General features: G+C 56.3%; 1 protein-coding gene across 1 annotated transcript; it reads right to left on the bottom strand.

The window, feature by feature from the left end:
* Positions 1-255: 255 nt before the first annotated feature.
* MELTF (melanotransferrin) lies at positions 256-26,615 on the bottom strand. The gene is made up of 16 exons (XM_004278779.4): positions 26,392-26,615; positions 24,425-24,579; positions 23,214-23,313; positions 20,590-20,772; positions 18,459-18,615; positions 17,245-17,312; positions 14,155-14,342; positions 13,237-13,417; positions 12,403-12,554; positions 9,671-9,767; positions 8,515-8,709; positions 7,412-7,568; positions 7,245-7,312; positions 5,272-5,459; positions 2,938-3,136; positions 256-2,490 (listed from the first exon to the last, which is right to left on the bottom strand). Exons 1-16 carry the CDS (start codon positions 26,438-26,440, stop codon positions 2,408-2,410), a joined length of 2,220 nt encoding a protein of 739 aa, XP_004278827.1. The 5' UTR covers positions 26,441-26,615; the 3' UTR covers positions 256-2,407.

The following is a 26,615-nucleotide window of genomic DNA, read 5'->3' as shown; positions in this document are numbered from 1 at the left end:
TGCTCTGTACCTGGTCCCCAGAGGAACGGACACCTAAGAGGCCGAGAGGGTGGAGGCAGCCGGGATGTGCTGGGACGACTAAGGCCAGAGAACCAGTCCATACTGGAGAAGGGAGCTGGAGGCCTCCCTGGCTGGAGGCCCTGGCTGGAGGCCCTGGCTCTGAGTGGAATCTGCCATTCAGGGTGGCAGGGGGATGGCCTGGGGCACGTAGGCCTCTGACCACCTAAGAGGAAAAAACTAATCGTCAGCAGCAGGTTTCTATCAGAATCCAAGCCTCAGCAGGTGCAGGGCTGTTTGGCTTTATTTAAAAAACAAACCAACATCTTTCATTAGCATTAACCCAGCGGTGGCCGCCTGCTGTCACCTGAAAATCAGACGCCCACAGGTCACACCCTCGGCAGGCTCACAGTACAGGGTTACACCCTGGGCACCACCCCGGTCCAGGGCGGCCACACAGAAATACACTTCTCACTGCACAGATCTCCCTTAAAAAAAAAAAAAAATCAAACAATCATCAGGTCAGAGAAGAATCACTTGCTCCTCCAGTGAAGAGGGTACACACTGGGTAACCGAAGCCGGGTCCTCCTGGCTTCTCACAGTGGGGTGGGGGCCAGGACTCCTCAGGACCGTGTGACTACGGCCGGGACACTGCCGGCGGCCTCGCTCCCTGCTGAGGGCGGAAGGGATCCATCCCAGCGCCCACGGGTGGCGGCGAAGTGCTGGGAGCCCAACCTGTCATCAGCATCCCCAGAGCCCCCGCAGACTGAGATGCAAATAGCTCCAGGCCCACGCGGCTCCCCGTCTGCTGACGAGGGTGGCTCACTCCTGTTTCTTCTCTTCTTACTTTTTTCAGGGAGCAGAGTTCAGAGTAAGAGCTGGCAGTTCTGGAAACTTTTCTTGCTCTTCAGACAACTGTGACGATCATGGAGACCCGCTCCAGACACTTTCCACTGACTCAAAGGGGATGGGAAGGAGGGACCCTTCCTTTGGAGTGAGTGGCCCTCGGGCCCAGTCAGTGCACAGCTGGGCGAGGAGACCCTGGGCTCACAGCTGAGGAGACGGAGCTCCTCTCAGCACCTCACCTGGCCTGTAGCTCCTCTGACAAAGAGAATGGCATCTTCCCCTTCCCGGCCCTTCAGAGGGCCTCCTGCTGCCTTAGCGACCTGGGCTGCCTGCTGCTCCAGGGCCTGGAGATTACTGGGCCACCCTAGAGGCTGAACCCTTCAGTCTGGAGGAAACTACCGCTGCTAGAGATACAGGAGTAGCTCCAGAGCAGTGGACATCACGCTGGGGTAGGAGGGGATAATCTGAGATGCCGCCTAAGGGGAGCAAACACAGGAGAGGGGATTCCTGCTGACTGGGCTTAGCCCCAGGACAGAGCCGGGTGCAGCTGAATCACCAAAGGACAGGGCACACAGAGCACGTCCGGTTCTGAGGCCTGCTGTCCTTACCACAGACAGGTATTTAGGCGAGATTTTAGACTCCCAACCCTGCATCAAGCCCCCACCTAGTAAAAGTTCTGAGAAGCACTTCGTCCTAGGACCCCTTGAGGATTTCACCCCTAGGGCCCAGCCCTGGCCTCCCTGCCCTCTCCAGCCCAGCACAGTCACGGGTCCGGTGGTCTGGGCCACGCCGCCGAGCCGCAGAAGACAAGGACAAAGGGCTGCGTGTGCCCAACAGCTCCGCCTCCTCGGGGGCTCTGGCTCCAGCCTCATCTGGTGATGCCTTGGTGAACAGACACAGCATCCTTGGGGGCGGGGTGGGGGGGAGGCTGGCATGGGGAGTCCAGAGGACAGACGGAGTGGGGGCTGATGGGAGGTGCTGGCTGTGGTGTCCCTTCTCCAGAGGGGGAGGTGGGAACTGTCAGGGAGGGGCCGGCCTGTCATCTCAGCAGGCCCCCTGGGCGGCTCAGCAGGGCAAGCTCCAGCAGAGAGGGCCGTGTGGGAAGCTCGGGTTCAGCCTGTTTCCCTGGCAACCGGTCTCTTCCAAAGTCAAGGCTGGCGAGGATCCGTGTGGTGGGAGCCTGCAGATCTGCAGGGCAGCGGCTGTACCAGCCTGTGGGTGGGACGTGACTGGGAGGCAGGCCAGCGCACCGCCTCAGGTAGCGGAGGGACAGGCGGCGCCGGGGAGGCAGCGGCTGGGTTCCAGCAGGAGGCGGAGACCTGTTCAGTCCAGCTGGGGGACTTTGCTGTAACGCCCCTCTTTATCCCGCTCTGGAGCGATCACAGAAGCTTCAGTGTTGGAATCGCAGCCCTGGGGAGCTCTGTGGTTTCTCACTCTTCCTCTCCCTGCACACGTTTCCCCCTGAGCTGTGTTAACTGGATTTACTGAGGAGAACAGCCTTACTTAGGGAGATTTCTGAATAGGCTTCCATTCCAAGGGAGGGCGAGGCTTGCCCAGAGCGGCTTCAGAGGCAGGGCTGGAGGAGGCTGGCCGTGAGGGCCGGCGGGAGCAGGAGCAGGAGTGGGGAGACCCTGGAGGCCACGAGCGCTGAGGGATTAAACACAGGCGGTTAAGGCCTCCGAGTGCCGAGAGCCCTGTTTGTGGCCCGCTGGCACTCATGTGCAGGACTAGATGCAGAATACTTTTCAGCACTAAACTCACCTCGGGCTCCCTCTGGCTACCCTGTTACAATTTTTCTTTCCCCTGGTTTCTTTACATATTCATTTCTTTCACAATTATACTACATGTATATTTATGCAGTTGCCTGAATCCTCTCTGGGTGACTATTTTTAGCATTTATAATCATTATCCAGGTCTGTCTGGGTTCCACAGCCAGTATTTCAGACCCTCCCAGGACACTTCACCTTGATCGTCTGCAAAGACCCAGAGGGCCCTTCAGTTCACTCAAGGTTTTGGGTGAAAGGCTTAGAAAGCTGCCCGGGGAGTATGCCCACTCTTCCTCTGTGGGGTGCGAACCCGCCTGTCCCGCCCTACCTGTGTCTGAGCACTGCTGAGACAGCATCCCTTCCAGAGCTGCCACGTAGTCGGGGCCTAGCCAGTCATGGTAAGTAGTTTTCTCTCCCACAGGTACTGCCCGGAGGGTGGCATCCTTGAAAAGCAGGTCTTGGCCATGATAGTTGGAGGAGTCGAACATTTTGAACCCATTCTTATTGTGGTCATCTCCAAACAGGTCCTGGAAGCACACAGCAGACCTGCTTTGCATCTGGGCTCACAAAGGGTCACCCGGGTATCACTTGCCACTAACTGCTTTATCCACCAAGCAGCAGGAAAAGTCAGATGCCAAGACTCTGCTTTGAAATCATAAGCTTGACAACTCATTGACCTCTGTTACCAAAGCAGATTTGGAGGAAGAGATGACCACAGCCACCACAGTAAGACAGCCATTCAGAAACATCACACCAAACCAGCTCTTGGATACAGAACTGAAGCCTGAGCCTCACAGGCAGAAGGACCCAGAAATGAGAGATGATGTAGTTGAGATTACTGAGGGGGTTGCTAAACCTGCTCAGCACTCCTCAACCTCTTCTTCCAGGCTTCCTCACTCTTATCTTATCTTTTCCCCAAACCCAAATGATTTCATAAGACAGCCTTTTGCTCTGTCACTAGCTCTAAGAAGGTACTAGGTGAGTTGAATATCCTTTACTAACCCACCGTCCTAGCACCCAAGAGATTCTTGCAGCAGCTGTTGTCTTCCCTTGCTGAGCGTCCTCGGGGTGAATGTGCTATGGCTCCCGCCCTGAGAGAGTCACTAAAGAGGCCAGAAGGGATGTGAGACATTATGAATCCATGCAGGACATCAGGAGAACATGGACGAATGCTTATGTCAGCTTTTAAATACCAATCAAGGGGGAAAGAAAGAGTAAGGCGGTTATTGATCTTTCTGGGGGGACTCGAGGATCCTCTTGAGGATCTGATGAAAGTTCTCAGTCTTCTCCCCAGAAAAGGGCACATCTACACAGGGCTCTTCCACATCACTTCAGAGGGTTTGGGGACCCGTGGGGAAGCCCAGGGACCCAGAGACAAGAACTCCTGGGACAGAGGGACTCTGTGGGGAAGATGAGAGCAAACATCATTTCAAAGGTTACGAACTGGCCTGGAGAGCCAGCTGGCTCTGCGAGTCTGTGGCGCTTATGGGGGGAGGGAAAGGAGGTCAGTTTCAGTCTATGTCAGGTCGGGGGTGCGTAGAGGGGGAGGTTGGGAACCAAGGGCCCTGCTGTCAGACAGCCTGGGTTCAAATTTTAGGTGTGGTTTAGGTGTTTGTTTTTAGGCCAATAGGATTTGCTGATGCACGGGAAGTAGAGTGTGAGAGGAAGACAGGAGTCTGAGCTGACCCCTGAGGAGATGGAAAGGCTGAAGCTGCTATTCACTGAAGTGGGGAAGATGGAGGGAAAAAGGGGAGTCCAACTTTGATTTGTTCAGCTCAAGATGCCTGTTAGAAATTGAAATGTCAGGTAGGTAGTTGTTAAAGACGCAAGTTTGAGATTAAAGGGTGGGACTGAAGCAGGGCTGAGGATGTACACTTAGGAGTCACCAGTATATAGACTGTAGTTAATGACCTGTGGCTGGACGAGATCAATATGGGTGCAGGTGCCGACAGAGAAGAGGGCTTAGGATTGAACCCTGGGGCACTCCGGTGGTTACCAGCCAGGGAAACGAGGAAGAACCAGCAAAGGAGACGGGAAGGAGAGGCCAGAGAGGTAGGAGGAGAGCCAGGCAAGCGTGGGGCCCTGGGAACCAAGTGGGGGAACTGCGTCCAGGAAGAAGGTGAACTTCAGGAAGAGGGAGCTGCAGCCAATGCTGCTGAGAGGTCAGGGAGAGGCAGACTGAGAAACAGCCGTTCTATTCAGCAACATGGGTCACGGCGACCTTGACCAAGGCAGTTTCAGGGCCCTGGTGGGGCCTCTCCAGCGTAGTCTCCATCCTTAAGAGAGACCAGGAGAGGAGGAACAGATGACTCCAGAGTAGAGATGGCTCTTTGAAGGAGTTTTGCCGTAGAAGGGAGTGGGATTAAGGCTACAAGGGGATGTGAGGCCAAAAGAGGGTTCATTTGTTTTTACGAGATGGTAGAAATAACAGCAAGTTTGTATGTTGGCGAGAATGGTCCAGCTGAGAAGGGAAAATTAATGATGTAGGTGACAGAGGGCACAGTGGTTGGAGGGAGGGCTTCGGCTAAGTGAAAATCACAGAATTCCCCTCAGGCTTCCTCAGTTTTTCCTGAAGTCTGCTCCAGGTAGACTGAGGCGACCCGGGGTCTTGGCTCCCCTCTGTCACCCTCCTCCCAGTGAGGCAGCCCCTGCCCTGGCTCACCTGGGCCTTGTCCAGCAGTCCATACACAGTGAAGATGTTGGTGTCCGGCCGGACCATGACGGCATGGGATGGTATCTGTGCCAGGTTGCAGGCTGCGAACTGGGTCACCTCGGCCCGGGCGCCATTGGGACACAGCAGCTCGTAGTCCTCCGACATGAGCTCAGCAGCCCAGGGCTCAGAATTGTGGCCTGAGGGGATGGAGCAGAGGCAGGGAGAGGAATAGAGAGAGGCTGCTCTCCTCGGGGATCCCCAAATCCTTGGCTGGGGAGGGGTAGTGATACCTGGCCAGCTCCCCAGCCCTCTCCATTCTTCAGTTGCTATGCTCTATTACCAGGGTGAGAGAACCCAGCTGGGCTAACAAGGTTATTCGTAGGGAATAGGAAGTATGCACTATGTAACTCTGCACCGTATGATCACTCCCATTTTACAGGTGGAGAAACTGAGGCTCTTAATCACTCCCCGGCAAAGAACTCCATCTGTGTGTTACAGGTCTCAGGGCGGGATGGGCTCCTCCCCTAAGAGCTGAAGTTCTCAAGCCAGAAGAGGTATAACATCAAGTATGGATCTGTAAGATGCAGTTTCAAAGGCCCCTCCTTGCAAAGAATCTCATCAGGTAGGTCTAGAATGGGTACCAGGAATCTGCATTTTAAACTAGCAACCCAGTAATTCTGATGCAGGTGGTTGGTCCGAAGGCTTCCTGACAAACACTACTCTTAGGAATCACATTATTTTTATGTCTTCCTGTATTTCCAGGAGGAACTCCAGGTGGGCTCACGAGCAGAGATAAAAGAATTTGAGTGGCCCTGGGAGGCGGTCACCTCACTGCAGGTGAACCTCGCAAGGGCCCCGCCTCCTCCCCGGCCCTCAGCCCAGGACCACAGAGGGCACAGGCTGGGACCAGGCAGCGCTCACAGCTCCTGCAGGAGCACGCAGTTCCCTCCTTCTCGGGGATGATCCCCAGTGTTCTTGGTGGGAGGTTGGCAGGGGAGGGAGGGTATGGCAACAGGGCCTGGAACGCTTCCAGCTCTGCTGGGGCAACTGGTCTACAGCTTAGTGACTTTCATAGGCAGGGTGGGATCTGAGTGTTGAAATACTGACTGATGTTTTTTCCCTGCGTGTCTTGCTTTCCCTTCGCCAATGTCCTCCTGCCCTTCGGGCCTTCTGCCTTTCTGCCCTGAGTTCCCGGGAAGAGATGTGTTAGGACAGAGTGGAGAAGACTTAACCTCCAGTGTTTGGGATTTCAAAGCCTGGGGTGTAGGCAGGGTATATAGAAAATGCAAACAATAAAATGTTGAAGGGAAACAGCTTTCAGTCTTCAAAATGGATAGATTCCCTGAGGAGGGAGAACAGGATGGGGCAGGGGGGTGATGCACGGTCAAGGGCCTGCACCCCGATAGGACCTCAGGTGGGGGCTTAGGGGTCCTGGAGGAGTTCCTGAGCTCTTCTTCCCGGGTGGAGCCCAGGAAGGTGACTCCAGAGAAAAAAACCACCTGTATGATGTGAATGGGGGTGTGCCCTGCCTCACACGGCTTGGGGGCTGCAGAGTGATTTCCCTGCGCGTGGCATTGACCTGCTCAGAACCAAACACCAGATGCTGATGTGAACTGATAACCCTGGGGAGAGAGGCCCCTGCCACCTCTACCCACACACCTGGGTGCCACATAGACACCCAAGAATGGGTTCTCTCCAAATTGATTGAGTTTCTACCATTTCAGTGGAATGGGGATTTAGATGCCAGACAAATAAAGACTGTCATGTGATCTGTGCATTTGGATACGTGGCCTGAGGTCTGTTCTTACCACTCGGCCTTTGGGGCTTCTGGGATCCCCAAGGGGCAGAGCCTTCTAGACTCAGCCTTTCCTGGCTGCCACCTGGCCCACAGTCCCAGCACCATCTAGTGTCTGGATTCTGCTGGAGATGGGGAACAGCCCCGCCAGGATCTGGCCCTGCCGTGTCCCAGCACCATCACATACCATTCGTGTTGTCGAAGACAGTCGTGTGCTTAACGAAGGCAACGTCCCCTGCATTCTCAACCAGGCATCTGCCACGCAAGAAGCCAAGACAGGTGTCGGCAGAAGGTCCCACCCCTGTGCCTGGCCCCAGGACCACCTCCCCACACCCCTCCCGGCCCTCCAGGTACCTGAAGGCGCCACTGTAGCCGTAGTACCTCTCCTGGCTGTTTCCCACACACTTGTTGTGGCCTTGCTCGTCTCCCACGCAGAGCGCGCACAGCGAGGACGGGTAGTTCTTGGGGTTGTTCACGGGCACACAGCTGGCACTGAAGAACTCACTCACCGCTGGGGCAGAGGGGAAGGGCTGTGCTGAGGGGCCAGCAGCAGAAAGGGCGGCCAGCGGGGAGATGGGTGGGCTGCTCCCCGCACAGATCTGCCCACTGGCCCACCCCATGGCTCAAGGCCACCCGTCCGCTCCAGTGCCCACCCAGCTCAGAGTGGCGTGTCTCCTCCTGTGAGGATCACAGGGACGGGGGCATTGCAGAGGTTGTCTAGATACAGGAACCCCCAGTGACAACCCCTGGTAAGTGGCCGCACAGCCTTCCCTTGAACTCCCTCAGGGACGGGGAACTCGCTACCTCATAAACTCTTCTGTTCCAGTCAGAGCAACCGCCCAGCTGTCTAGGAGTGGGAACAGCCAGTTCTAACACCTTACATGTGCTTGTGTGGGTGGTTAGAAAAAAAATGTGTTTTTTTCCCCCGAGGTGCCAGCCAGGACAGAGGTGTGTGTGCAGCCAGCTTCCTCCTGCCTTTCCCTCACCAGGAATGTACATGATTTAACACCCAGGGAGGGCCCTGCGTATGGCATATGGTGGGTGCCTGGTGAACGTGTCTTCTTCAGCACTTATACAGATGGCTGGCCACTTTCCAACAAGGTCCCCCAGATGCCCAGGGGGACAGCCCATGACTGGACGGTGGTACAGCCAGGCCCAGGGCCAATGCACTCACCCTGCTCCCCATGCCCATTGGAACTATTCCACTCTTGAGTAAGTGGGTAGGGGCACTGGCACCTTCAACAGAACCAGACACCACTGACTGTCTCAAGTGTAGCCAAGAATATTCCCTAACCTTCCCAAGAGCAAGGGGCATGTCAAGGAGGAAGAGGACATCTCTCTGGGGCTGCCTTCTGTGGGGTCCTGCTGGGAGAGGACCCCAGCCCTCAGAGCTGGCCCTGACGCCAGCCAACCCCAAAGAAGAGCTTGCACACCTGTGTGTCTCTAGAGGATGGTACCTGTGAGGACGTCGCAGTCCCTGGGCCGGATGAAGCCCCTCTGCACAAGGGCGCCCACGGGGATGTCCCAGCCTGCAGGGCTGCCGAAGCCTGGGTGGCAGGAGCGCTTGCCCCGCAGCTCGTCCAGGGTGAAGGCATTGGAGCTGTTCCGCTTCACCACGGCCACCACGAAGTACGAGTTGCTCCTGTCCTCCGCTGGGGGAGGGGACACCAGTGAGGCCCCTCATCTAATGCTTAGTGGCCTCAGCTGAGCAAGAGTCAGGGTCGGATCCTGACGGGGCGCTTCTTCCCTCAAACCCGTTCCCTCTTGCTGCTCCTGACCTCAGAGCAGTGGTCCTGGCCCCATACGCCTCTACCCGCTGGTACTAGGCCCTGCTGCCTGGGCTCAGGAGTGCCCAGGCCAAGGGCCGGGTGGGTGTTCAGGGAGCACATCCAGCAGCGGGACCCCTGCGTGTCCCCTCACTGCTGAGAAGCAGCCCGTGGGGCTCCACTTTTCAGCATTCTGTGCACCCTCCAACAGTCCTCACCCAGAGGAATTTGTTTCTTTCCTTACACTCAGGTGGTATTTTCTCACCTCCTGGGAGAAAGGTGGAGGCATAGCTGAGGCTGCAGAAGCGCTTTCGCTACGATGAGAGAGTTTTCATGTCCAAGTGGAGGACACCTGAGGTCACTAGACCTCAGCACAGAGCACCTGGGCCCTGGCCCAGGCCACTGGGAAGGTGTTCATAAGCCGACAGGAAGGAGGGTCCCAGGGCCACCTTCCGTGAGCCACGCGGTCTGGATGGAAGAGGCCAAGGAGGCTTTCTAGTTCAGGGCTTGGCAAATCACTCAGCCTGTTTTTGTACAGCCTGAGTTGCAAGTTAAAAATAATTTTTATATTTTTAAAGGGTTGTTAAAAAGAAAAAAGAAGGAGACGAGGAACATGCAGCAGAGTCTGTATGGGGCCTGCAGAGCCTGAAGTGTTTACTCTCTGACCCTTTACAGAAAGTTCTCCAAAGCCTGCCAGACTTCCAAACTTCCAGCCCGGGGCCAGAGTGGCTTGCCTGTGATAGACAGCAACTGGCCTGGGGAGAAAGGCTCTGATGAGTCATTTTTATAAATATAAAAATATCCACCAGCTCCCAGCCGAGGCCAGGTGGCTGGCACCTGCACTCACGGGCATAGTGCTCCCCAGCTGCTGGAACCAGGCCATATATCTTCCCTGCTGTGTAAATGTCCTGGCCCTTCAGGGTCACAGCGTCGATTTGCCCAGCCTGCAGGGGGACAGAAAGAGTGGCCAGGCTAGAGTGGGCCCCAGGACAGCTCTGGGTGTCGGGATCTGACAGAGGTGCCAAGGCTGGGTCTCTCGGGGACTTTGGCCCCAGGCTCCCTTCCCCTGGGAATCCCATCTTGCCCTATCTGCCCCTTCCTCTCCTGGTGAAGATGGGCAGGCAAGAGAGGTGCTTGGAGGACCAGAGGCCTGAAACAAACCACCACCGGCATTCCCATTCATGGGTGTCTTTCAGTCTTTCAGCAAGTGTTTTCTGAGGGTCTCCCGTTGCCAGGCCCTGTTCTGAGCAGAGCCTAGCACAGTGCCTGCTCTCATGCTCGGTGCGGGTCTCCCCACGGCTTGCCAGCCTCAGACACCTGCGGCACTGTGCCAAGGGCCGGCCCACAGCACGAATGCAATACGTATTTCTCAAATGCGTATGTGAACGGATGAATGAGCCAGGTCTGAAAAGACGGAGTCTCAGGGTCTGTGGGAGGAGGCTCCAGGGTTGAGGGATCCAGCCCTGCCTCCGAAGCCAGCAGGAGGGGCCCAGGACCCTCCTCCCTCGGAAACCTCGAGAGCCCTCCAGGTCATCTGCACCCCACCCCGCCTGTCCATTCTGAAGTCTCCGGACAGGCGGCTCCTCAGACCCTGCCAAGAGGTTCACTGATAACCAAGCCACACCCCCAGGGAGGAAGCTGGGGCCCGGGGACAGAGGGGACACCTGCACCCCGGGGAGGTGCCCGACGCTGTGCAGGGCCAGAGGCATGAGGTTACGACGATGGAATAACGGGCAGTGGCATTGACGTTTTGAGCCTGGAGGGTGCCTCTCTGGGGAACCCCTTTTGCTCCCACCCAGACCTTCTCCACAGTGGTGTGGTGCCGGGGAGGAATCCAGACCTTAACCCACAGCCCAGGGGCTGGGCCAGCTGACCCTTCCTTGCCGGCATCACTGCGGTCAGGCAGGAAATGGGTGTTAGGGCTACACCGGACATCACCTCTGAGAACCTTAGAAGTTAGAACTGAGGATCTCTGAGCCTTTGGCTGGGGTTCTCAGGGACTGTCCAGATCTACTCCTCTCTCCACAGACCCCTGCGCAGCCCCTGGGCCCTCTGTGAGCTCAGGTGGAGAGAATGATTGTGCCTGGAGACAGTTGCATCTCCCTGCATCTCTCCCTGCTCTGGTGCCCCTGGAACAGCTGCTCCTCTACAGGACAGCCTGCCTGGGATTAGAAAGAGTCCCCACCGCTAAGTCCCCCTTCCTTGATTCCCGCTGGGCTCCCCTCCCTCAGTGCCACATCCAGCTCTCATCAACCCCTGGGGATAGGGGCTCCCCCCGCCCTTCAGCTGGGTGACCTGAGGCAAGTTACTTCCTCAGCCTCTCCCAGCCCCAGTCTCCACGTACGATAGTAATCGTATCCACCCCACAGTGTCGTCGTGAGGATTAAATGAGGAAACCCGCATGAAGGCTTAGCACAGTGCGAGGTACATAGGAAGTGCGTGCTTATGAGACTGTTAGTGTCACGATCCCGGGCCCTTGTCCTTCCTGCCCACTCGCCTCTTCTCAAGCCACGTGCTGCCTGGCTGGGGCAGGGTGGACGCACCTGAGGGGCTGTGACTTGGCCTGCACTCGGGGACCACCTTGAAAAGGGCTCCTCACCGTCAGGCCCCACCTAGTAGCTCTTGAAAAGCGGGAGGAAGTGAGTCCAGGAACCCGGGGTGGAGGAGAGCCCTGTAGGACTTCATCCCTGACTGCAGGGCCTCGGGCGCGTCTCCCACTCCTGGTCTCAGTCTCCAGTCAGAGAAGCGAAGCAGGACAGAGCTGAATGGGCTTTCAGAGACAGGCCTGTGCTTCTAACTACAGGCGGCAGGCACGTTAACGAAGGCTTAGTCAGTTTAATGGGGACTAGGATAGACTAGCCCAGAGACTATCAGTGCACATTGTACTTAGTAAAGGTAAGTACCGTTTGGCTTCACATCTCTCTATAGGGGATACATAGTTTTGCATGTTTATATCTGAAAGCACAGTTTTTGTGTACCAGACTGTGACTGATGGGTTGCAGTTTAATAAATGAAGAGCCAAGGCCACCCCGTATTGTGCACAAGGGGAAACTGAGACTCAGAAAGGGGAAGGGGCTTGCCCAAGGCCACAGGGTCATGAGTGCCGAGCTGAGCCGGTCTCACAGTCCTTCTGCCCCTGCCCGCTTGCTCACTGGGCGGAGCCCCCCTCTGCCCCACACCCCAGGTGGGGTGGCTGTTTCCTGCGGCCACTTCCTCTTCCCCCTTCTCTGTGGCGTTGTCACAGGAGACTTTCTTCTCCTCCCCAGGCTGCCCTGTGTCCTCCAGACCAGGTGGGACAGAGGGAGGGCCGGGAAGGACCGCCCATCCCACCCTCCCCGAGTGTTACAGCCCCCCCGGCAGCAGGGCTCGCCGAATCCCGTGGCCGAGGGAGCCAGACCCGTCACCAGGCTCTCCCCGCTCCTGGCACCCACCCCCGCGGGGGGCTTTCCCGTGAGGGGGCGTTACCCGCGGGGGCGCTCTGGTGTCCGCCAGGGGGGCCGGGCCGCCCCTCCCACGGCGCAACCACTCTCCACTGCCCACCCACCTGGCCCGCTCTGCCCCTCTCGACACGGCTCCCACCTGGATCCGTTCCATGCAGTGCTGGGGGGACTCGGCGGACACACACTGGATCTCCGGCTTGAGTCTCTGCCGGCTGAAGGCCACAGCCATGTCTCCACACTTCTGGATCTCGGGCGTGGACAGCACACACCAGCGCAGGTAGTGGGGCAGCCCTGTGTGGGTGTGGGCGTGTGGTCACGCTGGCCTGCCTCGGGGCTGGCCCCCAGCAGGAGGAGCCTAGAGTCAGACCCAAGGGAAATTCTGGCTCTTCCCCTGGTTAGCTACAAGGGGTAAGTTATTTCACCATCTAATCCTGTTTCCTTACCCAGAAAGGGGACCACCGAACCTCTTTCAAGGGGCTGTGAGGATGCTTGAGGCAGATCATGGCTGTCGTGTATACAGCTCAGGCCTGGCATACCATCTCCCTGGCTGTAGGTGGTGGATACGCGGGGGCGGGGGATAGATGCAAAAGCCATTTGTAGACTACTTTAAGGGTCTAGGAGAGAGACAGTGCCAGAGCCAGGGCCGTGGCCACGTGGTGAGGGGGAGTGAGGCACGGTGGAGGGAGAATGACAGGACTTGACACATTCTGTATGGAGGGGCAAGGAGACCCTTCGGGTCTGGACCCCACCCCCTGGAGCAGGTGGGGTTTCCAGGGTACAGCAGGCCATGCGACTCCAGAGTCTTCTTCCCCTACCCCCAGAGGCAGGAAGGTGGAAGCAACAGGTTCCCATCGAGGCCAAGAGACACACACACCTTCTGGGGTGAGTGTCCTCCTTTGGCCACCTCTCCAGAAGGCCTGGCCACGCCTGCAGTCAGGCGAGGGCCGGCGGGAGAAGAGACAGCTGGACTTACGGTTGGGGTCACAGAGGAGACCCTTCATGGCATGCAGGTACTCGCGGCCCAGCCACGCCTCATAGGTCTGCGTGGCGATGGGCACCAGCTCGGAGGTAGAGTCTTTGAACAGCAGGTTCTTCTGGCCGTAGGCCTCAGAGCTGAACATCTGGAAGCTGCTGCCCTCATGGCTGAACAGGCGCTGTGTGTCAAGGGGTCGGGGTGTGGGCTGGTGAGCAGCTGCGGGGGCGAATCCTTTCCTCCCAGTTCAGCCACCACTTCCTTCTTCCTGGGCTCTCAGGCCAGGCGCCCACTCTGAGGACCAGGGCGGGCACCACCTCCCTCCTTGCCCTGTGCTCCCCCGGTGCATTCTGCCTTCTCCTACTCAGCCGGTTGAACACGTGGCTCGTGGCCCAGGTGTGCGACGATACTCGGCACAAGCAGTGGGGCTGAGCATCGGTGATATGGAAGAACAGGACTAACTAAAGCTGGTGTGGCCCACGGGCAGAAACTTGCTGCTCCTGTAAGCAGTGGTTTCAGCAAAACTATTCACCACACCTAATGAATGGTATACTTTGACATTTATTGGTTTTGTCATTTTGTTTATTTGCTCACATGTTCTGATTTTGGTGTTAAGAGCCACAAATACCAGGAGCTTTCTCTGAGGGGTGCCTGAGCCCCCTGGTCTCCCCACTCTGGCCAGCCCTCCTCGCTGCCAGCTGGCCCAGTTGGTCCCTTCTTCACTCTGAGTTGGCCTGAGGTCGAACGCCCCAGAGGTCTGGCTCCCCAGCTGGGGTCTGTCCCAGGGCAGGGCCTCGGGGTCCTGGCCCTCCGAGTCTGGCTGGCCCAGCCCCAGGATGGCTCTGAGCTCCAACCCCGGTGAGAGACGAGAAGGTCCGGCATCGCCCTAAGAAACTGTGTGGGGTGCCCTGAACTCACCTGGCCTTCGTTGAGCAGCCGGAAGATGAGACCCCCATCTGTGTCTGCCCGGACCACCACGGCATGAGCAGGCACCCGAGCCAGGTGGCATCGCCTCCATTCAGTGACATCAGCCCGGCTGCCATCCCGGCACAGCAGCTCGAAGTTCTGTGACAGCAGCGGCTGGCCCCAGGAGGGCAGGGTTTTCCCTGGGAAGATGGGAATCCCGTGGTGAGCCAACTCCTGTCCTGGGTGGGGCTTGGTGGGGACATCAGGGAGGACCCTTGAGAGGGAGTCTGGGGAGAGCTTAAGGGTTTCATGGCCACAGACCCACAGTGAAAAGACACCCTTACGGGAGGTGAGAACCAGAGCCACACCAAGAAGTGAGAACCCAGAACCACACCAGGAGGTGAGACCAGAACTCAGAATGAAGAGGAGCTTGGTGGCTGCACCGCACAAAACCAGGTGTCTCTGTGGACTGTGTCTATTTACTTACCTTTTTTATTTGTCACCAATTTCTAGTAATAAAATGGATTTGAGATCTCTGACAATAACACAGTATACATAAACAGAACTGCTCATTAAAGGTAAAAAGAGTAAGAAAGTAAGAGAAGCTTAGGATGAGAGAGAGAAATGTGTCAGGAGTTCACCACTGCCGTCGGGCACTAAATTTAGCCCTGAGCAGAGGGCAGGGGACGGGGGCGCCATGGTGGAAACAAACCCCGACAGAATTCACCAGAACCGTGGCCCGACAGAAGAGGGTAAATTCCCAAAGCTTCAGCCACAACTCCAGCTATTAATACTTTGGTATTTTTCCTCTATGTCCTTTTTTCTATTCTATTTTCTAACTATTTTAAATATGGTTAAGGACATACATGATAGGCAGTTTTGCATCCGACTTATTTAAAAATATTTTTCCACATTACTGGAAGCTTTCCATAAAACTCATTTATAAGAGTGAATATCAATACCAAATAGGAATATTAAGAAGACGAATTTCAAGGATTGTAAGTCATGCAATAACACATACCACAGATGGCCCTACACAGCAATATTTTAATGACTTTTAAATTTTAAAATGAGTAGGAAAAACCTCTGCTAGAAAATAGGAGGGAAAAAGATAAGTTTGTGGGGTCATGAACACTCTATTCACTATTTAAAAATAAACCAGAAAACCAAGAAAGTAATAGTTTGGAAAAGTCCATAAAGGTCATTTTTAATGACTGCATGGTAATTTATAGCACTCTCAACAATTACTCAGTGTCATTCTCTCCCCACTCCCCAACTTTCCTCTATTCATAAACTGCTGCAAAACCTTTGCAATAGAGCTCCAAGGGATCATTTGGCCTTCCCTCCAGACAAACGCATCATTTAAGTATTTCGATCTGCCACTCCTGTTTTTCTTCACTAGGGACAATTAAAACCATATTACTTCACTACTTTGAACATTTATGTCAATTCCAGTCTTTTCCTCTTACCAACCTTTTTGCCTGAAGACAACTCTTTAAAAAATTACTTCCTTAGGTTTCCTTAGACTATCCTCAACATTTTAAAAGAGATGGGTTTAACCCAATACACCCCTAATTCTTTCTCCATCTTCCAAATTCTCGTTTGCTTGACCCATCATAGGATCGTCCTGCTCTGAAGACAATCCGGTCTCCTTTTTCAGATCAGTTTTTTCTCAAATCTGGTTCATGTTGTTTGCCTTCATGAATGTCAGACTACATGATGGACCTTCTGATTTAAAAGGAAAGATTAACAAAAAAAAAGAGATAATGATTCTTTAAAAAAGACAATGATCAGAGCTCCCCTGGTGGCGCAGTGGTTGAGAGTCCGCCTGCCGATGCAGGGGACACAGGTTCGTGCCCAGTCCGGGAAGATCCCACATGCCGTGGAGCGGCTGGGCCCGTGAGCCATGGCCGCTGGGCCTGCGCGTCCGGAGCCTGTGCTCCGCAACGGGAGAGGCCACAGCAGTGAGAGGCCCGCGTACCGCAAAAAGAAAAAAAGGCAATGATCAGACATTATGGAACAGGCAAAACTGTAGAGACAAAAGTCTGACTGATGGGCATCAGGGAGGAGGTTGGAAGGGATTGACCAGAAAGGGGTATGAAGGAACTTTTGGGGTGAAAGGTCTGCCACAGTCACTATCTTGATTGTGGTGGTGGTTATACAACAGTATGTTTTTGGCAAAACTCATAGAACAGTACTTCAAAAAGGGTGCATTTTGCTTATGTAAATTATACCTCAATTAAAAAAAAAACTAGAAGATTCTTAGGCAAATCCAAATTAGGCTACATTCTATAAAATAACCGGCCTGACTCTTCAAAAATGTTAATGTCACTAAAAACAAAGATTGAGAAACTGTTCGAAGTTAAAGGAAACTAAAGCAACTTAAAAGCTAAATACCATGTGTGATCAAAGATCAGGCCCTGGCCTGAAAAAATTGCTACGAAGGACAGAATTGGGACAGTTAGTGAATCTGGAACATGGACTGTAGCTTAAATATTGTGTCTATGTTACATTTCCTGAATTTGGTAACCGCACTGTGGTGAGGTCCACATCACCTTGCTCTTAGGAGACACGTACTAAAGTATTAAAGGGTGTGATGTGGGCAAACATATTCTCAGGTGGTTCGGAAAGACACACACGTACAGGAAGAATGATCAATTCCACGTGGCAAATGCTCAAAGCTGGAATCTGGATAAAGAATAAATGCGGGTTCTTTGAATTATTCTTGCAACTTTTCTAAAGCTCAATTATTTCAAAATCTAAAAATTTTAAAATGACAATGGTATAATGGATCGACACCTAACACCAACCCATCTTTTAACAAGTCCTCGTCCAGGGATAAGGGATAACTTCTTCAGGAAAAGGAACAAAGGCTGGAAGGGACAGCAGATGACAGCTAGTGCAGAGGTTTGCAAACTTTTTTTCTTCAAAAGCAGAATCTTCACACGGAAACGGAACCCAAGGCCAGAAACGTATCAGAGCGGGGCAGAGCAGCTCAGCCGGTTCCCTTGCCCGCAGAGCAGCTGAGCCCCACCTCTTTCTTTCTGTCAGGGAGGGTTATGGGCCCTGAGATCCGCGGCTGGGGGCAGCCTCTCCACTCACCGTCTGTGTTCTCCAGCACTGTGCTGTGCTTCACAAAGGCCACGTCCCCGGCCCCTTCTGCCAGGCACCTGCGCAGGTGGAACCAATGAGCTGCCATCCTCCACCTCGGGAGGTCTGGCCTGGGCGTGGGGTTGGGGTCATGGCGGGCACGGGTTTCACAGTCATGCTGTCCTGGGTCCCAGTTCCCCAGTTTGTTGGCTGTGTGGTTCTGGCAAGTTGTGGAGCCCTCCTAGCCTCTATCGCCTGTAAAGTGGGGATGAGAAAGTGGCTCCCGTAGGGAGAGACCCTTTAGAATCCGTATAGATCCTGTACAGCTGAGCTTGGGGCCTGAAAGGAGCAGGTGATCATAAGACAGCTGCTTGGTCAGCAGCCTGAACACTCAGGATGTGTTGAAGATGACTCCCGAGGTCATACCAAAAACCCTGAGTGGAAGGGACAAGGATTTTGTGGATCCCCTATCTGTCACTGCCCAGTGACGGAGGCAGGTCAGGGCCTACTAGGCAAAGGGGCTGCCTGGGTCCCTACAGCCAGCAAACAAGCAGGGACTGGACTGGGGGGATGACACCAGGAGAGATGGGGTGGTGAGAGTTCTCTGGCTTGGAGGACCAAGAACTGTTTTTCTCTCTGTGCCCCAAACTGCATTTCCCTTATTACACCCTGGGGCATGGGGCCCCAGCAGGCTCTCGGGTTCCAGGTGGAAACACTGTGGCCAGGGCCGTCAGAGGGACCTGGGAGACTCTCATGCCAGCCCCCATCGAGTGTTTCCTCCTTTGTGGACAGATGGAAGTGCACCACAAGCAGTTAGAGACTCTCTTGTCTCCATGGAGGGCTGCTCTAAAGTGCCAACCTGAACAGGGGCAGAGAGAGGCCAGCCCTGAGCAGCAAGCCTCGCGGGTCCCCCCCATGCTCCCCTACTCCAGCATCCTCCCTCCAGGTCTCAGACACCAGAACGGGGACCTGGGAGCAGCCAAAGGCTGTTTGGGCCATTTTCTTCTCTCTGAGCCCTTACTTCTCTAAATATACCAAACATGTTGATTTTATGAGCAAATCCCACCTGGCATATACCAGTTTGAGGTTTTTAAACTAACCAGCCACATGGACTATATAAAGGGTGCTTTGACGAGAGGCAGCTGACATCGCCACTCCCCCAGGGGCCCTCCCTGGGCCGAGGTGTTTTTCCCCTGCGCTTGTGGCCCCGTCCCAGCCCCTCTCACCGGAAGGCCCCGCTGTAGTCGTAGTATCTCTCCACGGGGCTCTTGTCACACACCCCTTCCCCAGCGGTGTTGCCCCGGCAGAGTCGACAGAGGGACTCTGAGTAACTGGTCTCTCCTGCCCCGGGGACGCAGCTGCCCCCAAAGTAGTCGCTGACAGCTGTGGGAAAGAGACAGAAGGGGTCAGTCACACAGCATCAGACCCTGCCCCACCCTCCAGGGAGTGCTCAGGCCACTCGGGTTGGAGTCAGGAGGGCTGGGCTCCCCAACTCCCCAGGCTTCAGTCTGAGCAAAACCGCAGCGCTGGATCTGCTCAGTGGTTCCCAGACGGGGGCCACAAAAGTGTGGGCGTCAGAGAGTGACTACTGCTATTTAAAAATGGCTCAGGGGGATCAAACGTTTACCCCCAAATGGCCACACAGGACAACTATCAACCAGATAGTGTTCTCATCGAGGGTTTCATTTCAGAAGGAGTTATGTGTAATCAGTGAAAGTAGGGAAATAAATGATTACTTAAAGAGTATAATTAATTTTATAGACTACACTTCTCAAAACACAGGGAGGGGAGGGAAACAGCAGAGAAGGAGGCCTGGCTGGGGACAAATTCAGGATCTGCAGGATTCTGGGGCCCTTGCCAGCACCCAGGCCCCGAGTCCACCCTCCTGGCAAATATTTATCCTGTGCCCAAGGACCCCCTAGTGCCATGTAGGGTGAGCCAGTTGCATTGTGCTCGGCTAAACCAAGCTCTTCCAGGGCAGGTTCCTTTCTTGGTCTTTCTGCATCCTCGCAAGGGAGTGGACATTTAATAAATGTGCCAAATGACTGGTAAACCTCCCACAGCTGGGCGCCGTCTGAGAGGACATGGCTTCCAGGCCCCTGTGCGCGGTGCTGTACGGGGGTAGAGCATCCACGTGTACGTGTGTGTGCAGGTGGGGGCAGCATGCATGTGTGTAGTGTGTGGGTCTGTGCCTGCACGGATGGGTGTGCCCACGTACGCGTGCACGTATGCACACGTGTATGTGCGTGTGTGGGTTTGTGCGTGTGTGTATGCATCACGTGTGTGTGCACCACAGTGACCGGGAGGGAGGGAAGCTGAGCTCATGATAACAGCAGGTCCCTGCAGTGAGCACAGCCCCTGTGCCGTGCATTCTGCAAAGATGTTGTGGAGATTACCTCAGTCCTCCCAACGCCACAGCATTGGAGTAAGTGTTAATTTCCCCATTTTACAGGTGAGGACACTGAAGTTCAGTGTGTAGAGTAATCTTTCTGAGGGCAGGTCATGCTGAGCCAGGGTGTCAACTCACATGTACCCTCAGCAAAGTCTGGGCTCTGAAAGACCGGGTGCTTGCCTATGTGCGGAGCAAACCAGGAAGAAGCACACTCAGGAACGAGGGGTTTGGGGACGCCTGAAACTCTCCTCAAGGGGTGGTGTGGTCCCAAGAGGGCAGTTTGAGAAGGTGGTCATGTGTCAGGGGCCACCTCAGACTGACACAGCTGGGTGGCCAGCGGGTGACCAGGAGAAGAGGCCCAAAGCATGGGCCTCTGTCCAGGTCACCAGAACCAGGGCCCTGGGCTCCCAGCCAGGTCCCCTCAGCACCTCCTGCCCTCGCTCAACTTTCACGGGGCACATGCTGTTCGCAGGACGGCCCTCTTCTCACCACCTGCGAGTCAATGGTGGGTCTCTGATTAGCCACTTGTGAGTTTCTGGGCGCAGGTCCGCAGCTTGCTTGGGTCCTGAAAAAATACGGCTTCTGACCCTGTAAAGCTAAGGACACATTCGTGGCCATGGCAACCATGTCTACACCAGGTGAGAGGTGCTCCTGGGCGATTCGCCGCCTCCCGTGGGGTGGGCCTGCAGGGCCTGTGCTTGGCTGTGCTGGGGGCCCCGGGAGGAGTGAGCGAGCGTTGAGTGCCTGGAGGAGCCAGCCGGGCAGAAATGTAAGTGGGGCAGCAGCAGGCCGGCCAGCGGACAGGAGGGAGTGATGCCATCGACGAGGGGTCCAGGGAGGCCCAGGGGAGGTGGCTGTGCTGCCCCTTAAAGGAGGCGCAGTGAAGTTGAGCCCGGAGGGAGGCTGTCCCACGAGGGGAAATGCAGAGCCCCTGCGGGAGAAGCCGCTGGCGGTCAAGCCCTCACCTTTGAGCACATCGCAGCCCATCACCGAGAGGCGGCCACTCTCCACCAGGTAGCCCACGGGCACGTTCCAGCCCACCGTCCGGTTGATGCCCGTGTGGCAGGACGTCACGCCTTTCAGGGCGTTGATGGTCACGGGGGAGCTTCTCTTCACCACAGCCACGGCATAATAGGAGGTACCGACCTCTAGGAGGAGGGGAAAGGAGAGGAGTGAGGGTGGGAAGGAGGCTGGGACCCTGCCCGGGAAGGCTGTGGGAGAAGGGTGCGAGGGTGTGCACGGATGCATGTGTGCACGCGTGCACGTATGTGGATGTGCACGTGCGTGCGTGCATGGCATTCCAGTACCAAGAGAGCAAGTGGGTGCAATCCACGTGTTGTATCACAAGACCCCGCCCCCTCCAGCCTCTGCGTTAGCTATTATCTTGAGATGTTAATTCATTCATTAATTTCCCCCTCGTCCTTCCCGAGCCAGCTGGCACTCAGCTGGGTCTACGTTTGCACACATCAAGGGAGCTCTGTAGCCAGACCAAAAGCAGAAGTAGCCTGCAAGTCTTTCGTCTTCCAGAAGTCTAGCCCCTTAGGAGAACTTAGAGGATGTGAGGGGATGGTATCACATTATGGGAAGAAGAGTGGTTGGGAGCAGGGCAGGGACTTCCCTCAGATTAGAAAAAGTGATTTCTCAGCGCTGGGCCAGGGACTCAGGGGTAGAGGTAGAGAGAGACAGACACACAGACACTCACACACACACAGAGAAGGAGAGAGACATGAACGATTTGGTCCCAAATCACTCAAGACCCGAATGGGGTGCATGTCGGTGGGCGAGGGTCTACAGCCTTGCAAAAGATTCCCCTGGGCCAGAGGTTGCCTGGAAGAGGCCATTCAGACAAGACAGGGATGACTCCTCTATGGGACTGATGACCAGAGGGCATCCATCACACACAGACATGCACACGACTGCCCGGGGGGGGTCCGATGCCCATGATCAGAACGAAGCTGAGTTCTAGAAAACCAAGCCAGCGTTATTTCCTGCACCCCTGAGCCTGGCCCCTGTCAACCTAAGCAGCCTGTCTGGTCCCACCCTCTGACTCCCCACTGTCTTTCTAGTTTCTTGAACTCACCAAGCTCTTTTCTACTTGGGACACTTTTCAGGGTGCAACTTTTTTGTTTTTTTCTTTTTTTGCGGTACACGGGCCTCTCACAGTTGTGGCCTCTCCCGTTGCAGAGCACAGGCTCCGGACGCGCAGGCTCAGCGGCCATGGCTCACGGGCCCAGCCGCTCCGCGGCATGTGGGATCTTCCCGGACCGGGGCACGAACCCGTGTCCCTGCATCGGCAGGCGGACTCTCAACCACTGCGCCACCGGGGAAGCCCCAAAGTGCGACTTTAATGTCACCTCTTCAGACAAGCCCTCCTGTCTGCTCTGTCTTAGCCGGTCTTCCACGGCCCTTATCTTCTCCCTCACGGCCTTTCCTTCCTTCACAGCACCCAGCACATTGGTAACTACAGTTTTTGGTGCTTATTTACTATGTGACTCTTGCTCTTGGAGGGCAGGAATGGGTTCTCTTGCTTACTGCTCTGTGCTTATGCCTGGCATGTAGTAGCTGCTCAATGAACGTGCTGAATTAATTAAAAAGGAAGAGCTGTGTTTGGGGCCCACGAGGCAGAGCTGTTTCTGGTCATTGAGTGGAAAGCCTGGCTGGTTTGCAGGGTTGGACTGTGTCCTGTGTCATCTGACAGTCATCAATTCAACAGGTGACCAAGTGAGGCCCTGTGCTGGGTACCAGGCACCAGGGGTATACAAGGATGAAGACCAGGCTTGCCTCAGGGGACTCGCTGTGGTGAGGACAAAAAAAAAACAGACAGAGGGGAAAGGACCTTGTGGAGTGAGTCAGTGCTCTGGAAAGCAGGAAAGAGAGGCCCTCTGCAGGGGTGGGAGGGCTCAGGGGAGCTCTTTGGAGGTGACAGCTGAGCTGGGCTGTGGCAGACGCTATGCACTGGACAGGTAGAGGCGAGGGGTGGGTCTCCAAAGGGCAGGCTGTGCCAGAGGCATGTCTGGTGTGAGTGCAGGGCTGGGGCAAAGAAATGCATATTTCTGAGCACACACCATGTGTCAGGTACACACAGACTGGCTCATTTAATCCATGTGACAGAGCAGGGACCACTATCCTGATTTTATGGTCAAGGAAGTGGAAGTTGTTCAAGGTCACACAAGATGACAGGAAGGGGCAGAACTGGGATTCCTTCTTGGTCTATGGGGCTCTGCAGCTCCTAGTCACCACTTCCTGTCTGGCCCCATCCCCACTCCACGCTGCATCTGACAGAGGGTACTGGAGAGTGCGGGGAGCCGGGCATCACTGAGGCCTCGTTCACCTGGCAATCATGCCCCGCACTACTCCAGGCATGGGGTAGCCCCTCAGTAAGAGCTTGTGGGTGACGGTTAGGGGGCTGCTGGGCTCCCCACGAGGAAGAACAAACTCAGGTCAGCCCTTCGTGTCTCTGGCACCCCCGGCTCTGGGGACAGGACTACTGACCAGCTAGGGGGCTGCAGGGTCGGGCCGGGCCCAGCAAGGACATACTGCTGAGTGAGCTCCTCTCTCCTTCCAGCCCCCTCCCACCTGGCCCTCTGACCTTGATCATACACCTCGCCCACCACGGGCTTCAGGCCGTGCTCCTTCCCCGCCTCGTAAATGGCTCCTCCGTCCAGAGTGATGGCGTCAGCTTCCCGGGCCTGCTGGGAACAGGTGGGTCAGTGCAGCCTGGCCCCAGGGGCACTCAGCCAGGAGCTCAGGGACACCTGCTCAGGGCCCCTTGAAAAGCCCTGGAGGTCCACGTGGTCCTCCTCATCTGGCCTGGGAGCACTGTCTCGACTCAGCCTCTCAGGCCCCTCCCTGCCAGGGCCTAGGTGTCTCCCCCGACCAGGACCAAGGGCTCACCTTGTTTTTATAATTACGTTATTTAAAAAATATTAATGCTATAGGACTACGCATAGTTAAAAATCAGACAGCGCAAAATGAAAAGTAGTGAAAAGTGAGCCTCCCTCACTTTCTTCTCAGCCCCTGCCTCTGCTACTCTCCTGTTTCTCGGCTTTTCTCTCTAAGATGCAGATTGAATCCTACAAATATCCTCTTCAATGGTTTCCTCTTTGTTTTAAAACACAAATGGGGTCCACGGGTAAAATGATACTTCAACATAATTGGTTTCCACCCTCACGGTGGAGCCTGGCCCAAGCCCTTGGCCACATGGACTGTGACTGGATTAGCTCTGGGGGCACACCAGGGGCTAAGCTGGAATGAAAACCCGGGTCCCCTTGTGTTTGCCCCTGATGCTTCTCTCCACACCTTGTCCTGTACTGAAGTCCTGCCTCTTGAGTCCGTGCCAGTTAGCAGATCTCCTGCCCCTCAGAACAGCTCTCCCACCCACCATGCACCCACCCAGGACTGCTGGCCCTGTTCCTCCTGCCCCAGAAAACACACAAGCCCAGTTCTGGAAAACTCCAAGGAGGAGCGAGTAACTGCCATGGGCCACGGAGGGGTCTGCTGTCTGGGCTCCCCTGGGTGGGGCGGGTCATGTCCCCCATGTAGAGGGGCTCTGTGTAGGGAAACTCTGCCTCTCAGACACCTTTCCCCACCGGTGCCCTGAGCAGGGCCCTCCCTGGGCCTCCCAGAGCCTGGGCAGGAAACAAGCTGGCCCTTGTTGCGGGGGAAACTCAGGAGATCCTATCGACCGGGCCCTGGCGGTGGGGAGGACTCCGGAGCCTTTCCCGGTGAATGAGGCTATTGTGCGCTCCCTCCTGAGTCAGAGCCCTCTCGTCTGTGCAGAGCGGAAGGGAGAGGACTCACCGTGATGAGCTGGATGCAGTGGTCAGCCGAGGTGCCCTGGACACACAGGAGGGAGGGCTGGATGCCGGCTTGCTGGAAGGCCTTGCTCATGTCACTGCACTTCTGCTGCTCTGGGTCTGAGATGGTGCACCATCGCACCTCCATCCCTCCGAGTGCTGGGGACGGGGGAGGGGGGGTGGGGGTGGGGATGGGGGCAAGAACAGTGAGGCCCGGCTCCTGCAGCCCCAGCCCATGTGTCCCATCAGCATGTATAGCCAGTCCTGTGCCTCAACCCTGCCCTCTCACTGTGGGGTACTGGGGCACAAAGAGGCGTCACAGCCTGGGAGGGGGCCGGGCTCACTGGCAAAGCTGTGCGTGGGCCATGCACTCCCTGCACTTGCCCAGTGCGGCTCAGAGCCGGGCCCTTTGCATAGGCCAGGGAGGGTTTCCCTAGGTAGCAGCTGGGCTTCCCCCGCCCACCCCTCCCTGGCCTGGAGCACAGCCTGGTGGGTGGAAGGAGCACTGGCTGTTTCCTGCCCCTCTTGGGTCTGTGTGTCTCCAGCAAGAGGGTGCTGGACTGGGTTTTCTCACTCAGTGGTGTCCCTGGGCCCTCATGAACTGGGACTTGAGACTGGGAAGTGGTTGTGGCTGCCCTTGAGGAGCCTTGCACCCTTTGGAGCATCTGTGATTATGCCCCCTGCAGACCTACCCTCTGTGGGCACAGTGCCAGGCCCCTGACAAGGGGAGGGTGAGGAGTCAGCAGGCTGGGTTCAAGTTCCTGCTCCTCCAGCTGGTGACTTCAGGTAACCTATTTGACCTCTCTGAGCCTGTTTTGTCATCTGAGAAAGCAGATGAGGAAACCACCTTCTGCGTTGTAAGTAAACCTCTGTAGAGCCAGGACACAAGGTCCTCAGTGGACTGCCTCTTAGGCCCCTCCTCCTGATGGGGACCCTCTTGGGTCCGGTGATCTGGGGATCCTGGGGGCCCAGCATACGTGGTGCCCAGCTCCCTGAGGTTGCTGCCTTTGCAGACCCGAGCTCCTCCACCACTAACCCTCCCAGCCAGCCCTGCCAGGGATGCCTGTGCTCCTGGGAAGCCTGAGGCTTTGGGTCCATTTCCACCCTCCAGGAACCCTCTCAAGGCAGCCTGTGCTTTCCATCCCCACCCCAAGGGTCAAGACTGCCGGTTCTTCCACAGCCTCCCCTTGGCCCCCTCCGTCTCCCCTGGCTCCGGGTGGCCCCCTGGAATGTGGGGGTGCCCTCGCCCTCTCCAGTGCTCCAAGGCTGCACCCTGGTAGGCCTAGCAACTGCCGGGCCCGGACCGGGGTGGCAGGTCCATTTTTTGTACTGGCGAGGTCAGAGCGGTGGCTTGAAGCCATTCTTTCAGCAGCCTCCTCCCGCGATCCCCGCGGGCCTCTCCCGGAGGTCCGGCCTCACGTCTCAGCGTCCGGGACCGTGACTGCCTTGGGAGCGGCCCGTGCTGACGCGAGGAGTCCCGGTCTGCGCCTCCCACCCCCCACCCATGCAGGGCGCCCTGGAGCCCTCTCCTGGGCAGTATCTCTCTCCTTCTCCCCTCCGAATCTTCTCCCGCCTCCCTCCTCAAGGGGCTCAGGAGAAGTAGAGCCGTTCTGGCTCCCAAACCCTCCTTGGGCTTCCTCGCCCATCAAGAGCATTCACCCTCCGGACCTCCCCCACAACCCGACACTCCAGGGCTCTCCCCTCCACGCCTCTGCCCGCGCCTCTCCTTCCTCCAAGAAGCCCTCCAGACATCCTGGTCCGCCCGGGTCAGTGCTCGTTCCCTCCCCCGTCCTTCTTCGCGCCTCGCGCCTCTCTAGCCATCCCCCTTTCCTGGGAGACAAAGGTTCAGGACACTTTTTCCAGCCCGCGGGACCCTCCTGGGTGGGTGGGTGGGTGGGTGTGTGTGTGTCTGGAGAACTCCAGGACCCCCGGCCCAGCTCCTACTCCCAGGGCCGGGCGGCGGGGTCTCACCAGTGCGCAGAGCCAGGATGAGCCACAGAGCCACGCTGGGGCCCCGCATGGCGCAGTCTAGAGCTAGCTGGGGCTGGGTTTGGCGCGGGTTTTGTCTAGGTGTGGGTCCAAGTGGGTCAACAGCAGCCGGAGCTTTCTTCCTCCTTCTTCCCTGGCACGGGCCTTCAGCTCCTTAAGTGCGGCTGGGGTGTGCCTTGGCGGTGTCCACGCCCCTAACGTGCACC

This window comes from Orcinus orca, chromosome 5, assembly GCF_937001465.1.
Source record: "Orcinus orca chromosome 5, mOrcOrc1.1, whole genome shotgun sequence".
NCBI lineage: Eukaryota > Metazoa > Chordata > Mammalia > Artiodactyla > Delphinidae > Orcinus > Orcinus orca.
Note: the sequence above shows the minus strand (reverse complement) of the source record. Positions and strands in the feature narration are given on the sequence as shown.